Here is a 16,461-nt window from a genome sequence, read left to right as displayed (position 1 = left end):
TTTGCGTAATTAACCGCACCCCGGCTGCCGTCTCGCGCAGTTGTCGAATAGATCGATTATCAAATTTAACACTAGCGCACATTAAGATGTATTTAAAAAAAATTGGCGCCGAGAGGCACGTATAGCCGCCCATACTAAAATATGTTAATAAAAAGTTGGTAGGCAGTTCTTTTAGTTTCAAAGTAAATGAATTTTTCCAATTTTGGTCCGCGGTTATTTCCCCTATCCGCCACCTGGGGTCGGGTCCGATGGGAGTTTGGAGTTCTCCACACAGATTTTCTCAAAAACGGACTATATACGGAAAACGGAATATCTCAAAAACTGCGACTTTGACTGATTTTGATGTTATTACAAATTTTGTTGCAAAATATTATTCCCAATCTTAAATTGAAAACCGCGTTTCGCTAGCTACTGTAATTTTGGAGTTACGATTTTTTTAAATTTTTAACCCCCTCCCATTTTTACGGCCTTACCAACCCCCCACCCCCACCAAAAACTAATGGCCAGATTCTTGGGTGCCTCAGTATTTTTGTGCCAAATTTGGTTAAAATCGGTTTAGCGGTTTTTGAGTTATCGTGTTACAGACGGACAGGCAGACAGACAGACAGACACCATGAAAATATTTTGTATTTAGGTCATTTATGACCCAAATAACTCATTTTGAGTGAAATTAAAAAAAAATTGCCGATCTTAATAGCTTTTAAATAAATAAATAAATAAATAAATGCCTTTATTGTCAAAACATTTTTCAATTTGTGGACAAAGGTAAACTAACAAACAAAGTAAAAAAAAAACAAGGTACACAAACAAACAAACAAAAGATAATACAAAACATTATACAAATAATATTGTCAGTCTTATTGTTAAAATAAACATATATAAATGTTTACAATGTCAAAGAACAAAAAAAATTAAAACAATATTCAAAAATATTTAGCCAGTTTATAGCAAAATATCAATGACCTCTAAATAAATTAATTTCTATGTCATTAGTAAATATAGCAATAGCAAACATTAGACCAGTGTTTTCAAGATCAAATTCGATTTTCAATTCAAATATAATTCATTTACGGCGTAGAAAGCCTTGTCTAGTAAATAAGAGTTCAATGCTTTGCGAAATGAAAAAAATGATGTTATGGATTTGATTTCAAATGGCAGGTGATTGTGCATTTTTTTCGAGTTGTATAATATTGAACTTTTAACTAACTCTGAGCGTGGGGTAGGTAGATAAAGATCTTGCTCCGCGTTCCTGAGTGGATAAGTGTGAGATGGCCTTTCTTGAGAAGCTGATACATGTTTACGTATTAGGCAAACGGATTCAAATATAAATAAGGAAGGAAGAGTCAATATTTTTAATTCTCTAAAAAAGCCCCGGCAATGAGTTCTGCTGTTTAGTCCCAGTGAATATCGAACAGCTCTCTTCTGGAGCTTGAAAATGCGGTCAAATTGAGCCGCACAACACGTACCCCAGAATGGAAGGGCATACCTGAGGTGCGACTCAAAAAGTGCATAATAAACAGTTCTAGCCACTGACAAGTTAAGCTCCTTAGAAACAGACCTTAATGCAAAACAGGCAGAGCTCAATTTTTTCGACAAAGCTTCGATATGTATGTCCCATTTCAGAGAATTGTCCACAACAAGCCCTAAGAATTTTACGGATTTTACGACGTCAATGGTGGTGTTGTCAAGTACAAAAGGCTGCAACGAGTTTTTATACGACAAAGCCTTAGTTTTAGAAATGTTGAGACTCAGGAGGTTCGAATCGCACCAAGATTTAATGGTGATTAAGTCATTTGATATAATCCTATGAAGTGCCGCGATGTCCTTGTTGCTCCAAGTGAAGCTAGTGTCGTCCGCAAAAAGACATATTTTGCCACTGATGTTTATGTTAGCAATGTCGTTAATAAAAAGAAGAAACAAAATAGGGCCTAGTACTGAGCCTTGTGGTACTCCACATTCTATTGGCTTGCTAGAAGACAACGTGGTACCACCCTCACAAGTTGACTCCTGTTGCTCAGATACGACTTAAACCATTCGAGAGATGATCCCCTGAACCCATAGTGCTGCAGTTTATTAATTAGGATCTTATGATTTACACAATCGAACGCCTTAGAAAAATCACAGAAAATTGTTGCTGTAGAATGATGGTTGTTTAGGCTGGAGTAAACTTTATTAAGGAGGGAAAACATAGCGTCATTTGTGGACTTGTTGCTTAGAAATCCAAATTGATATTCAGTAAGTATTTTGTACTTAAACAGAAAAGATACCAGCCTGTTTTTAACCAACCTTTCTATGATCTTAGATAGCGTTGGAAGGAGTGCAATTGGGCGATAGTTAGAAGCTTCATCTTTGTCTCCTCCTTTGTGCAGTGGAATGATTATTGCCGTCTTAAGACATTTTGGAAAAATACCATTTTGGAACAACATGTTTATTAAAGTTGTTAGTAAGTAAGCTTACCATACCTGTTGCCACAGAATATCTAGCTACGCCTATATATTCTGTGTAGTTGGTATGGTCGGCTAATACACCTTAGATGCTAATTGCTATAACTTTAAAACTGATAAGTTTACAAGAATAATTAATAGAACCTTTTTTGTAGAGAATTTAATTTGCTTTATTTTTGGTTACCTGCATTTTTTTTCTACAATGCACCCAGACCGAGATATTTTAAAAAATCCATAAAAATGTAGTTTTTATATCGATTTTTTTCAAAATGGCGGCCAAATCCGGGATCGACAGACCGTGCCAATTGAATATATCATTCAGTATATCAAAACAAAGAAAATAAAAAATAATTCAGCTTGCCCCTAATTATTTCCACCTAGGCCTATTTAAAACGACGTACCGACTGGCCTAATATTATTAATATGTTAAATAAAAACAATTTGCACTTACCTAACATTTGAACTGAACGCTAAACCAACGGTTAAAATACATCCTAACAGAGAACAAATTACAGTGGCACTAGTTAATTTAACGTTTAACTGAAATATAAAGAAGAAATACAAAAGATACGTCAAAAGAACTCCTCCAAGAAAACCAAATACGCTTTTCAAAGTATAGTTTTCACAGCTTCCCTCGTGCTGTAATTTGTAACAAGTTTGGTGAACACGAGATTCTTCCGGGCATTTAAATATTCTTTTGAAGAAATTCTTTACAGCAACTCGAATATCAACACCGATATGTCTGAAACGAAATTTTACTTTGTCTTGTTCTTTACGGTCAACTTTTAATGCTTCTAGTTTTTCTTCGACTAGTGTTTTCTGGAGACTTTTTAAACGAAGAGCAGTAAAAATAAGGCTTACAAAGGCCATTATAAAATCTTACTTAAAGCTTTAAGTGTAAATATACTTAAAATTGTCAAATTGACATATTGGTTGTCAACGGTGAATTATGGGTGAATTCTCGCAAAATTAAAATTATACTTTTCGGTATATTCTTTGAACTAGACTTTCAGATTCTTCCACTTTTTTCAATTCGATTACATTTAGTGTGCAATGAAAAAGTAGACGATTAGCTAGAAAAGGATCGAACACTCCACTAACTGGATCAGAACCGTTCTGCTTTCCAAGCGGAAACTATTTAAGCGGAACTCAAGAACTTGGAAGACTCAAATCGTAACTGGTAATGGGAATCCTCCAACGGTCTACACTCATTTCTGCACAAAGTTTCTCAGAATTTACGACCGAAAAAAAAATTAAAGATTATCCTTGATTTAAGTTAATCTTTAGATTGTCACTAAAAAGACATTGTCTCTTCAACGAATACCTCAGTAGTTTGAAGCTGAATAACAACGGCGAATGCAGATTCTGTAGGGAAAATGGGGAAACACCAGAACACTGTATTACTGAGTGCGCCAAGACGACAACCGTTCGTGCCATACTGCACTTTGGTACGGCTGATGTTGGAGATGGGGAGCTGGCCTCTGTGGAGCCGTCTCAGATACTGGCTTTTGTCAAAACCCCGAGACTGTATGATGAGTTTTAACTCGTTATAACTCAAGAAAGGGAAACATTAGATCTGCAAGGTCGCTGTGATTAATCTCCCTCCTAAACATTCTACATTCTACTATTTTAAGTTGAAAAGAAAATATTATCTATATAATAGAAAGTACTTGCATGCGGTTCTTAAATACAATTGGTAATAAAAATAAAAGTTTTACTTTGTTTTATTCGTTGTTATAACTCAAGTATTTGTTATTTTATAAACCTTGGAATAAGGGTTTGACAGACAAAAAAGAACCAAAAAAGTACTATGTTAAATTTATCATTTAACTTCTGATACGTCTGCACGTGTATACGTTTGTGATCGTGTATACGTTCGTGTATATGACTTCGCTCTAGTTGCAAACACGGTACAACAATTACAAGAAATGTTGAACACATATATCTGTACATACGAGGCTTTGGGCCTTAAGCTAAACATCGACAAAACTAAAATCATGTGCACTCCCCCGGAAGATCACAACAATGCTATAAAAATCGGAGAAGAACTATTGGAATATGTGGCGGAATTCAATTACCTTGGCAGTTTGATTTCGGAAAAGGCCAATATTGACTCTGAAATTCAGCACAGGATTAGTAGCGCCTCAAGGTAATTCTGGAAATTAAAAGACAGGGTTTTCTACAATCATGACTTGAGTACAAAAACAAAACTTGCAGTATACCGAGCAATTATAATTCCCACCATGTTATATGGGAGCGAAATCTGGGTGCCTTATCGCCGACACATGAACGCATTAAACAAGTTGCAACAGAGACACCTTAGACAACTCTTAAGGGTCCGGTGGTTCCATCATGTCTCAAACGTATCGGTCCTTGAAAAAGCTAACTGCGAGAGTATTGAAGTCATGGTCACAAAATCCCGCTTAAGATGGGCTGGTCACGTATGCAGAATGCAAGAAAACCGCATACCAAAATCTCTGATTTACGGTGAGCTTGTAGACGGTAAGAGGAGGCCGGGTGGACAACTGAAAAGATACAAGGACATTTTCCACGAAAATTTAAAGGGAATTAATATGCAGAATGAGTAGGAAAATGCAGCTCACAATAGAACTCAATGGAGAAGGGTTGTAAACTCAGTTAACAGCGGCAACCAAAAAGTAAAGAGGCAACAAAGCAATGAGATTTTTGAATGTCCGGAGTGCGGTAGGCAGATAACATCACGTATCGGGCTTTTCAGTCACAGAAAAGCTCATGAAAGAAAACGCCTTGCGTGACGATCTTCTTTATGTGTGTAGAATACTCGTCAGCGAGTAACGGCTGTATGTATGTATGTACGTTTGTGATGTTCCGCAAAGCATACATCAAGAAAATGCTGAGTTCCCCCAAAATACATTACATTCATATTCCAGCCAACAGAGCATCTTCAGAACTAATCAGTTTACTCTGCAGTTTAGCAACTTTAAGCGACACCTACATCATATACTGCAAGGCAAGATGTCGCTCAAAGACTGTAGAAAATCCCTTGTTTTTTTTATTGCACAAGCGAGTAAAGTGCAAGACAGAAGTGTATCTCGGGAGGCTATTTTCAATGGAGAAAATGTGGTGATGTGAGTGCAGTACTCACTTCATTGTACGCAGATAAGTATGTGCTATAAAATTGCGTTTATATGCCACAGGCTAGGCTGTAGTACAGGTTAAACTGCGCAAACTGGTCTGCTCAGTCCACTTGTGTTAAATAGCTGAGCGTGTGAGTATAGTATATATCTAATAATTATAGTTTTTTCTAAATTGGAGCGAATTTAAAACTTTAAGGAATACTGGAAGTTTTTTAAGGGTCATGTAAATGGATACATAATGGATTTAATATTTAAGGCGCAGGGTTATGTTATTTAAAAATATACTTAGGTACGTATTTTAAAAATAAATAGAAACTTGCTAAGTCTTGCACCGCATGTGCAACACAAGCGCATGATCCACCCAAATTTCGTGACCACCATTGGGAGTACCCAAAGGCACCATGGGAACGTATTCATATTGATTACGCAGGTCCAGTAGCCGACACGATGCTGTTAATCGTTGTCGACGCTTACAGTAAATGGGTTGAAGTAAAACCTACCACTCTTACCACAGCAGCTTTAACAATCGCTATTATGGACAACCTCTTCACAGCATATGGTACACCAATCACTGTTGTTTCAGATAACGGTAGACAATTCATTGCAGAAGAATTCAAGACTTTTCTGAAGAATAGTGAAGTAAAATACCACAAACTATCAGCACCGTATCATCCATCAACAAATGGACAAGCGGAACGGTATGTGCAAACAGTGAAAGACGGACTATATACAATGAAAACTACGAAAGCAACACTACAGAGTAATCTTAACCAATTCCTTCGACAATATTGCAAAGCACCACATTCCACCACAGGACAGTCCCCAGCTCAATTGTTCTTAGGACGAGACCTTCGCACTCGCCTTAATCTAACGAGACCTGATGATATATCAACGAAAGTGTTGGAAAAACAACGAGCTGCAATGCAATCAACTTTTCGCACCTTGGAAGATGGACAAAGAGTGTATTTCCTATCTGGAAACCAGAAGCTCGATAAATGGCTCCCTGGCACAATTTCTAAACGAACAGGTGATCTCCACTATGAAATCAACTATGAAGATAAACAAATAAGACGTCATATTGACCAAATAAGAATATTTCAAGGAGCAATAGAAGTGCCAACAAATGATCGTCAACGCCATATTCGATACTATGAAGAACCACCAATTGTACCAGCTACCAGAACATCAATTCGTGAACTAGAACCTCCAGTGATACCAGAGAATACACCTCACACTCCAATGATACCACGAAGATCAAATCGAGTGATTCGTCCACCACTGAGATATTCACCAAATTGAAACTCTATAAACTCTGGTTTGATTGTAGCTACTTTTAATTTGGCTATGATAGAGCATGGAGCGCCGGTGTCAAGTTCCATTTTGACAGTGGTTCCCTCTATGTTGACATCAATCAGTTTCTTTGGTGATGACTTGATTGTACCAATTACCTCTAGTTTACTGAGATGCTGCACGACATCAATGTTTTCTGCTGGTTTATCTTCAGTGACAAGATTTGTACCCCGTGTTGTCTTCGATCGACATACCTTGCTGATGTGTCCCTTCTTTCCACACTTGAGACAGTTGGCGTTGAGGAATCTGCACTGACTTCGAGGGTGATTTTCACCACAACCTGAGCATACTGGCTGATTGTCTTTGGATGTCTCATTTGTTTGGTGATACCTTGCTTGATTTGGTGATTTCTGGTATCGGCGTGTTGATGAACTGTTTGGTCGCTGATTACCATTCTTTCGAGATGGAGGTTTTTCGTATCCAATCTTGTTCGTTGTATCTGGTTTGACGACAGCAGTCTTTACTTCGTCAGCAGTGTTTCGAGTGGCTTCGAGTGCGTAGGCAATTTCGTATGCAGCGGTGAAGTTCTCTGGCTTCTTTGCGATAATTTCGTCACACATTTCTCTTGACTCTAGACCTGCGAGCATTTGTTCAATCAACATTCTGTCGAGGAATGCTTCATATTCACAATAGGTTGCAGCTTGTCGCAGTCTTAAGGTAAAACTAGCAATGGATTCTCCTGGTTTTGCATGATGCTTCGAAATTTGATACTTTCAGCAAACTTATTGCGTGTTGCGTCGAAATGAACAGTAAGTTTCGTTTGAATTTGAGTATATGTTAAATATTCTGGATCTTCAGGACTGACAAGGATCTTAAGGCATCGTTGAGCTCAGAACCCATATAGACACGTGCATAATGAGAATGCTGTTCTTCAGGGATTTTACTCAGATTGAGCGCCCAGGTGAACCGTGTAAAGTAGTCCGTGATTGAAGTTCCGTCGGCAGCGCGATACGCTTGCATGGAGAATTGGGGTGGTCGAGGCTGTGCTGATGACGTTTGTTCTGTTGGACCAGGTATTTGAGACTGTCGTATGGCATTGGCAATTAATTCCGATAGTTGTTGGAGTAATTCTGGTGTTACTTGAGCCATTTTTAACAATGTTTATAAACAGGAGACTTACCAAAGTGGCGATGTCTGTATTTGAGCACGAAGTTTGACGAGGTTGCGTTGGCGTTCGTAGATTTCGTTTCTATGTTGCACTTTCACGAGTTTATATATCTATCCCACTTCTGACACCACTTTTATGTTTCTTGGGGGGTTTATAGATATATAAAGTGTACTAAACCACTGTACTAACTATTTTTATTTAAAATACCATTTCAAAATTACAAATCATTGATAACTAAACTTATGACATGAGTTTCACTATTTTTCAGGTATTCACAGGTGGAGGTGTACTCCGATAAATATATAACATTATACGGGGTGTTTTTGGAAAAATTGGGGAAATTTGGAAAAGTATAATAATTGGGATTAACCATTATAGAACAAGCAAATTATTTCTGGCGCATGCGTTTATCTCAAAATGTCAATAATAAAAAAGTTTTTTATCTTGTAAAGACAATCCGGAGACATACTGTATAACATAGAGTTATTATAATAAATCGTTTTTTTAGAAAAAAATTCCACCTTCTATCGCAAAAGTTAAGACTTTCAGGAAACTTTCATACGAAGTATGTTTTTTTAATAGGCACAAAAATGATCCCCTTAAATATTAGCATGCTATTAAGGAACACCCTGTATATTGGTAAACTATTTAAAATGGTAAACCTAAACTAAAAAAAAAACCTATTGTATTGTTTCATTCCCCCCTTTTATCGCTTGGACTTATTGAGGAAAAAATCCTATTAATTCCGATTTTTCCTGGAGGAGGAAGCCCTATATAAAAGGACGCAGCTACAACTTGTTGCTCGTTTGCTTTTTGCTGTTTGGCTTCAGTGATTCGCTGTGACTGTGTGCTGTTGTTTAAAAAATATTTCCTTCAAAAAGGTAACCCAATTTTTAACTAAAATATTTTTTATACATAAATACATAAATTCAATATTCCTAATATTTTTATGTATACTAATTGCAGTATTCAATATTTTTTTGGCACAATAATTTTAGAAGTATATTGTTAATTTATTCGGATCTGTTACTATGTTGATAAATTATAAATAATATTAAGTAATAATCGATTATTATATAATTTATTTTGTATTTGTGTATATTTTTCTTATCTATTAATAGTTGAGATGTACTGTTTTTATTTATACCAATAAAATTAATATCTGATTTAAATTTATGTGCCATGCAATATATTTGCTTAACCTCATCATTCACTGTAGATGGGCAATTTATATAAATATTTATTTTAGTGTTTTGTTTCTAAATTCTCGTATTTTTTCAAAAAAATACTGGCTTAATACCTTTCAATAAATAAAGAATATATTAACATACTGAAAGGAAAAAAAACTAATTATTATTTTTTAATTTATCAATTTCCACATTATCTATATCGCATTACAAATATTCTAATAAAAAAAAATCTAAACTATTTTAGTTACATTTTTTCCCCTTTTTGGCATCTAATTTTCCATTCAAACATTTAATAACATATTAAAAACCATATAATTTATGAAAAAATATTGGAAATTTATTTAATTAACACAATCATTTGCCAAATATTTCTTCCATATTCTGTTTTCGCTCTTGTTCACGCTCATTTACCACATCAAATTATTGTCTAGTAGCATCTTTTGTTTGAGCCTAGTTGTTCTTGTTAATGGAATTCTTAATATCATTCAAGCAATAAATTTTAAACAAACAATTTTATAATTAAAATTTAAGTTTTCTTCGTCATAGTGTTATTTCGTCGTCATTTGATTGAATTGATTTGTAATAAATTAAATTAAAGTAAAGAGGACGTCAGACATAATCAGATAATGGCATTAATATCAGGTGGTATAATATTACAATCTTTGTTTTTTATAGGTGGGAAAGTAATGGATAGTGAAGAATTTAGGACAAAAGGTAATAATAAATTTATAACAAACCATTACATTTTCTAATAGTGTTCCACATTCAGTAGGTATGTAACATTATTGAAAATGTTGAAGAAGCGAATGAAAAGATATTTGCATGTTATTGAACTGTATTTTCTTCAAATTGACGTTTAGAGTTTTTTGATCCTATATGAAGCTTTATGTAGCTGACGATTTCTTTTCTATGGGAATTTATGTTTCTTTATTGTGCAGTTTGTTAGATTTTATTTGTATGACAATATATCGGTATGATACAAATATAGTAAAATTGCCTTACCCAAGTAGCAAAATAGATTCTGTAATGTTTGTGTAACCAACTAGAGTATGTCCCCAGATTGTCTTTACAAGAGGAAAAACCTTTTTATTATTGACATTTTGAGAAAAATGCATTTTTCATAAAAAATTTTTGCTTGTTCAAAAATAGTTAATACTGTTTACACTTTTCCAAATTTCCATACTGTTTTAGAGAAAATTAGAAAAAAACATAGTTTTAAAAATCACAGCGCGTTTCTATGGTAATATAATTTAGTTTTCATTCTTTGATAGACTGTTGTTGGTAGAATATTAATTAACGTCATATTTTTTACCGTTTTAAAATGTTAAAGAAGCATACATTTTATTTAGTTCAATGCTACGGAAAGGGTGATAGGAGTTATCGGATAACGTGACACTTTAACAACAGCAAAAAAATATAATGTTAATCAAAATTTATAATAACCATCTATCAAAGAATGAAATCCAAATTATATTACCATAGAAACGCCTTTTTATTTAAATTAAATTAAATTCAACCCTATTTTCATGTTTTTTCTTCTAATTTTCTCTAAAACGGTATGAAAATTTGGAAAAGTATAAACGGGATTAACCATTTTAGAACAAGCAAACATTTTTATAAAGAATTCCTTTTTTTTCAAAATACCAATAATAAAAAAGTTTTTCATCTTGTAAATACAATCCGGGGACATACTGTATAAGATAACATTTTATAAATTATTACGTGCTACAAAACAACATATCCATATAAAACCAAAAAAGGACTATAACAATTTTGTAATATAACATATCTATAAGAAGCGTATACAATAGATATACAGGGTGAGGCATCGTCGTTTGAAACATAGGAAATTCCTTGCAAGTTTTGAACTGTTCAAATATTGGCTCCCCTATTAATTTTACAGCTAAGTCGTTCATATTTTTTCGAGTCTGCCTATGCTTAATGGACATGCCAAATTTGAGCAAGCCCATTTTAAGTAATTTAAGAAAAACTGCATGTATTTTTAATTAAAACTGTACGGTAAAAATGCAAAACCAGTCAAATGACAACATTCCTTAAGCGGTCTTGGAAGTTCTGACTAGAAAATCCCTTTTTTAATAACACACATACAACACAAACACAGTCTAAATTATTGTCCACACTAGCAGAAGCAGAAGCTTGTCTTTCTTGACCTTCCATTACGAACGAAGCAGTAAACACTAAGTTAAATCCGAAAAAAATACAATATTACCTATAAAATCGCAACCGCACCCGTCCCGATAAATTAAAAGTCGCGGAAGGCGACCGAAAGTTCGCTGCCGTGGCTAGTAACTGTGCGCGATTTTCCGGCTTAAATTTGTCGTTTGCGTTCGAGGTCAATAACACCTACATGAAGAAGGGATAGGCGACCGGCGGCGATTTCCAGGCGCGCATCCATGCAGTAAAAGGCTAATTAAATTTACTACGTTTTTGTAAGGTTTCAAATAAATAATTTTAACAAATAAAATTAATCTTTTGTTATAAAATAACAGTATTATTAACGTTTAACTATTTAATTTTTAAATCTTTAAAAAGTTTACTGAAGCGGTGCTTCCCCCGCTTCCATGGACTGCACGGCGCTGCTACAATGAAAATTATTTTTCATATTGTATTAACGTGATTTTATACTTAGTGAACACCGATAATTAGGAAAAAAGAATCTGGATAATGCAAATGCAGGCCTTTTCCATTTTTATCTACCAGTAATGTAAATAATTGACAAAATGATGACAATAAAACGCTGTTTTGTTTGTGGTATAAACATTTACACCAGGATTATTTTACGTAGAATGTAGAACGATGATGAAGTAGATAGGAACTGAAGACTTTAAGAAAAAGTAATTTTTTTCACCTTCATTACAGGAAAGGAAGTGATAGATTACATCGCTGATTATCTGGAAAACATCAGAGAACGCCGAGTGTTTCCAGACAAAAAACCTGGATTCATCAGGGAATTAATCCCCGATTCTGCCCCGCTGAAAGGAGAATCATGGGACAACATATTTAAAGATTTGGAAAAAGTTATCATGCCGGGAGTTACTCATTGGCAAAGTCCTCATATGCACGCCTATTTCCCTGCTCTGACCAGCTACCCTTCTATGCTGGGCGAGATGATCAGCAACGCCATCAATTGTATAGGATTCACCTGGGTAATGTAACATTAAAAATATATTAAGTTTGATGGATTAATACTAGTAGAATGGTCTATTGCTCACACATTTTATCTTCATTAATGCGATACTAACTGCAGCCCTGCTCATGAAATGTATATACAGGGTGTTTCAAAACAAATGCGAAAAACTTCAGGGGGTGATTCCTTGTTCAAAATAAAGGGTAGTTTGCTTTATAAACGTTGGGTCAAAAGTCAACCATTAGGGAGATATCGCAGTACAAAGATGGCGGAAAAATAATGTTTTTATTTTTTATCTTGAAAACGAAAAGAGATAGACTAATGAAATTTTACGGAAGCATTACTGTTATGAAAACACACTTTCTGGTAATTTTTCACTTCTTTAAAATGAGTGGAAGAGGTTGAAATAAACTACCCCTATCAATCTTGTTAATGAAATTTAAAGAAAAATCTTATCAAACACATGCAAAAAAATTAATTTTGATAGTTTAGTTTATTTAGAAACTTTTTATCTCTTGTGTTTTTTGATAAAACTCACCGATTTGAAATAAAAAATAAAATGTAAAGCATTACATGTCAGGACAAAAACATTTTTTAGATAAAGAATCTAGTGGGCAGCTGTAATTTTTTTAGAAAAAATCTAGTCGGCCGCTGTCACTTTTTAGGATGTTTCTATTATTTTATTTGACATTACCCTACTGCAATACGTTATTATCTAGATTATTATTATTATCATTATTATCACTAGATTCTTAATCTAAAAATATTTTTAGTTCTGACATGTAATGCTTTACATTTTATTTTTTAATTTCAAATCGGTGAGTTTTATAAAAAAAATACAAGAGATAAAAAAGTTTCTAAACAAACTAAAATATCCAAATTAATTTTTTTGCATGTGTTTGATAAGATTTTTCTTTAAATTTCGTTTTCAACCCCTTCCACTCATTTTAAAAAAGTGAAAAAATTACCAGAAAGTGTGTTTTCATAACAGTAATGCTTCCATAAAATTTCATTAGTCTATCTCTTTTTGTTTTCAAGATAAGAAATAAGAACATTATTTTTCCGCCATCTTTGTTCCGCGATATCTCCCTAATGGTTGACTTTTGACCCAACGTTTATGAAGCAAACTACACTTTATTTTGAACAAGGAATCACCCCCTGAAGTTTTTCGCATTTGTTTTGAAACACCCTGTATAGATAGGGTGGTGACAATTTCGATGCTGAACACTGGCATCTCAGAAACTACAAGAGATAGGAATTCGGTTAAATGGGACAAAAGTTGTGTAATTAGAAGATTGACAAACACCTAGGAAGAAAACCCCGGTATCTTGATTAGTTTCGGATTTATGTAAAAAAAATGAAAATAATGCGTTTATTTTAAATGAGAATATCTTCAGACCTATTGTATCTATTGCAACGTAAGTTGGTAGTTTTATATTTTTGACCCCGGCCAATTAAATGCCATTTTCAGAAAATTTCTAAGCCTTCTAGATTTCGCACAACAACAGTCAAGTTTTTGTTTTCTTATGGCCGCCATTTTGAATTTTTATACTCTTAGATAGAGCAAAAAATAATTTATACGGTGGTATCTAATTTTTATTCATTATTATGTAAATTCACCAAAAAATTAGATTTTTTAAAAATTCGCTCAAAAGATCAAGTCTGCCTTGGAAATCCAATTGACACTTTATATGATAGCAAGTTAATTTTGGTTTACTCTATTAAATATCAAATCTGGACACAAAAAATTATAGTAGATAGTGTAAAGCGTATTAACGTCAACAATATGTTCACAAGTGAGGAAACACGAGATATGTATTCTTAATTAATGTTTTCTTACAACTTTTTCTATAATGAAGCTTCATAATATTTCTGATGCATCGCTATCACTAAGACTCTCGAAGTGTTATTTGAATTTCCCCCAAAAATATTTTTTGTAATTACTTTGAAACTATAACTATACTAGTATCTGGTAATTCTCGCAGAAATGTCAGAAATATGAGCCTTCCAACATAATCTTTTTGTTTACGTAGTATAAGTATACACAGAAACTTTAATGTAACTGTAGAACAATCTTGTTTTCATCTGACACCATTTCAAATGAATTGCTACCTCGTTTTCCACAAAGCATCTACTGCATTTTTGCAACATTTAATGATACATAATTTGCTACAAAGTTTACTTGCAAGGCATGAAGCGACAGTTTGTAGCTTTGCTTAAAAATAATTTATTATTTCTCACTAAAAACTACATTTAGAGGTGTCATAGGCATATAGAACGGTATGTTCTTGTGGAACAAAAGGAAGTTCATTGGTGAATAGGGCGTATAATAATGGCTTCGGTGTAGAGCCTTGTAAAATACTACGCCCAATTATAATTTTGTGAGATTTCCAAATATATATTGCCAAAACTATCTCTTTCTCGACCAATTGAGTTCGACCCTCCAAGCAGGATTTTATTAATTTTAAAGCAATACATTTCAAGTTTTTCGCAAAGTGTTTGATAATTAAGACTGTCAAATTCTTTGGACAAATCCAAAGTCAACAACAAATCCAATTCACGGCCAGTGTTTTGTTTTTGTTGTTTAATGAGTGTATGGCGCTTTCAAGTGATTGTGGATTTATGTTTTCTGAAGCCATTTTTTTATCAGAGAGCAGTGGGAACTGTTCCATAAAGTTCAATAATCCGTCATGTAGAATTTTTTCAAAAAATTTGCTGATGTTTGTAATTCACATTGATCATCATTTTGACTTTTTTGTGACATGGTTTTATATAAGAATTCTTAAGCATTTTTGAGAATATCTCTGAGGCAAAAGACATATTTATTGTGTGTGATAGCGGCTGATAAGGGCAGGTTTAACCTTTTTTTTTCAATATTAATAAAATTTATTAATATCAATTATTTCGTCTTCACCCACTGATTTCTTGTTATTATTGTTAATTATATTTCGTCCCATTTCTGCCAAAAGTCACTAACTTACTTTTTATTACTTCCGAGAAAAATGCGTCTAAAAATGAATTGCATTGCATAAAGATGTTATAGTTAGTAACTATTCGGTATTAAAATAAAACAGAAATAGCCAGAAATAGTAGTTAATGACTTTTGCAATCGATTCTCCGCTTCAAAACATAGTTAGTGATTGAATTTGGTTGTTCGGAAAAATGTTAGTTAGTGACTAACTAAAGTCACTAACTTACTTTTTATTACTTCCGAGAAAAATGCGTCTAAAAATGAATTGCATTGCATAAAGACGTTATAGTTAATAACTATTCGGTATTAAAATAAAACATAAATAGCCAGAAATCGTAGTTAATGACTTTTGCAATCGATTCTCCGCTTCAAAACATAGTTAGTGATTGAATTTGGTTGTTCGGAAAAATGTTAGTTAGTGACTAACTAAAGTCACTAACTTACTTTTTATTACTTCCGAGAAAAATGCGTCTAAAAATGAATTGCATTGCATAAAGATGTTATAGTTAGTAACTATTCGGTATTAAAATAAAACATAAATAGCCATAAATCGTAGTTAATGACTTTTGCAATCGATTCTCCGCTTCAAAACATAGTTAGTGATTGAATTTGGTTGTTCGGAAAAATGTTAGTTAGTGACTTTTGGCAGCAATAGGACGATTTATTATGCATTATATAAAAATTATTCTAATTAAATGGCATATGGTAGGGAGCATTTTATATTATTCTTTTCTTTAAAACATCTGCGTTTATTATGCCATATTTGACGTTATATCTCCTAGGTATATAATACGGGTATTATCATATTATATTTGGTCTTAACAAATTGATCATGCTATCAAAGTATTCTGATGAATACAAAATAAATGATAGTTACTATAACAATAATTATTATAATTTTGCGATTCTGTCATTAAATCAAACGATAAAAGAATCAATAAGCAATTAATATAATTAGCACGACCACTATACAGGGTGCTACAAATTCGAGGTACGAGCATTGGTATCTCGATAACCGTACGAAGATGATTAAATTGGGGCAAAGTTGCGCTTTGGGATGTTCACCAAGATGCCATCAAAAAAGTTTTAAAAATTTCAAGGATTGCTGAGTTTTTTGGAAAAAAACTGATTTTT

General features: G+C 33.7%; 2 protein-coding genes across 4 annotated transcripts in view; one reads left to right on the top strand and one right to left on the bottom strand.

Moving 5' to 3' along the window:
• The window catches only part of LOC115888990, a 34,442-nt gene extending 31,091 nt beyond the window's left edge, over window positions 1–3,351 (bottom strand). For 2 of the 3 annotated variants that reach the window (XM_030908895.1, XM_030908896.1), the window contains exon 1: window positions 2,896–3,351. In XM_030908895.1, the coding sequence (XP_030764755.1) occupies window positions 2,896–3,314 (419 nt within the window). In that variant the 5' untranslated portion in view covers window positions 3,315–3,351. The remainder of the gene's footprint in view (window positions 1–2,895) is intronic. The other variant, XM_030908897.1, reaches the window with a different exon arrangement.
• Window positions 3,352–8,842: 5,491 nt separating this feature from the next.
• LOC115889016 (histidine decarboxylase) overlaps window positions 8,843–16,461 on the top strand; it is a 38,728-nt gene continuing 31,109 nt past the window's right edge. Inside the window, exons 1-3 of the mRNA XM_030908916.1 lie at window positions 8,843–8,899; window positions 9,884–9,922; window positions 12,089–12,375. Of these exons, the coding sequence (XP_030764776.1) occupies window positions 9,895–9,922; window positions 12,089–12,375 (315 nt within the window). The 5' untranslated portion in view covers window positions 8,843–8,899; window positions 9,884–9,894. The remainder of the gene's footprint in view (window positions 8,900–9,883; window positions 9,923–12,088; window positions 12,376–16,461) is intronic.

This window comes from Sitophilus oryzae, unplaced genomic scaffold, assembly GCF_002938485.1.
Source record: "Sitophilus oryzae breed Bouriz unplaced genomic scaffold, Soryzae_2.0 scaffold_810_pilon_pilon, whole genome shotgun sequence".
Classification (NCBI taxonomy): Eukaryota; Metazoa; Arthropoda; class Insecta; order Coleoptera; family Curculionidae; genus Sitophilus; species Sitophilus oryzae.
This window is presented reverse-complemented; position numbering and strand designations above follow the sequence as displayed.